The sequence below is a fragment of the Galeopterus variegatus genome, unplaced genomic scaffold, assembly GCF_000696425.1.
Source record: "Galeopterus variegatus unplaced genomic scaffold, G_variegatus-3.0.2 Scaffold7702, whole genome shotgun sequence".
Lineage (NCBI taxonomy): Eukaryota > Metazoa > Chordata > Mammalia > Dermoptera > Cynocephalidae > Galeopterus > Galeopterus variegatus.
Window position 1 is genome coordinate 48,713 of NW_007733813.1, and position 1,020 is coordinate 49,732.

A 1,020-nucleotide genomic window follows, 5' to 3' on the forward strand; every position below is an offset into this window, starting at 1 on the left:
GCACTCTGAAAAAGAATAAGCTCAGTGTCTTGTTGCTTGGGAGAAAAATCTAAACTCTAAATGTTAGTTCAAAAGTCTCTACTGGAGGCAGGCTTCGAGTCTGATATGAATTACAGCTTCTCACCTGCAAATCTATTAAAAGTAGTAACAAGGTTAATGAAGAGCAAGCTAAATCTCTTTAGAATAATTCATGCTGACACTGAAACGTGTGCTGTCACAGTTTTGCTCTGTGGACTTAGACATGCTGCTATTTGCCCAGCATTGGAGAAGAGGAGGAGCACAAATTGACTCACAGTTCGGGATGTCGGAGGAGCCGAAGGACTTGTTAGGGAAACCATCTCCTGGATTGCTAATCGGAGCTTTAAGCGATGTAGTGGATTGCTAATTCCAATTTCTCTCTGGATCTCAGTGTCAGATAAAGCGGACATGATGGCACCGCTCTTCACATTGGCTCGGCAGGCTGCCACATACCAAGCAGGCATTCCCAACCAGAGCTGTTGGATAGGAAAAAAAATACATACACAGATTATAGTAATGGCTAATATTTTAGCATCTCTTATGTACTAGGAATTATATACTAGGAATCCTTACATACTTGGATTCACAATCACATAAGGTACATGTTATGATTATTTCCCCCAGACAAGATAGATGCACAGAGACATCAATTCATTCAAAAACATCATCTAGGCAGTGATGGGACTGAGGTAGGTATTCTGGCTCCAGAAATTATATTTTAACAACTAATTTATATTTCCAGGGATAAAAGTAACTGCTGCATGACACCAAATTCCCCCGTATATGTAAGGACAAGAATAGATACAAGATGCATTTGGTAAGGGGCTCAATCAACGTTTGTTTAATGAATGACTTCAATTTGTAATTTTCCTTTGGAATTCTGAGTTCAGAGAAATTCTGTCACAGAGAGATCTCTACTGTCTCCAGCCATATGATATCAATCAAAGCACCTGGTGTAGCTAAAACACATTTCCATCTACCTTCTTACACCATGTGAACATC

General features: G+C 39.7%; 1 protein-coding gene across 1 annotated transcript in view; it reads right to left on the reverse strand.

The window, feature by feature from the left end:
• PPFIA2 (protein tyrosine phosphatase, receptor type, f polypeptide (PTPRF), interacting protein (liprin), alpha 2) overlaps window positions 1–1,020 on the reverse strand; it is a gene marked incomplete at its 5' end in the record, with an annotated part of 84,941 nt that overhangs the window by 30,293 nt on the left and 53,628 nt on the right. The window contains one exon of the mRNA XM_008592229.1: window positions 294–494. Coding sequence (XP_008590451.1) covers window positions 294–494 — 201 coding nt within the window. The remainder of the gene's footprint in view (window positions 1–293; window positions 495–1,020) is intronic.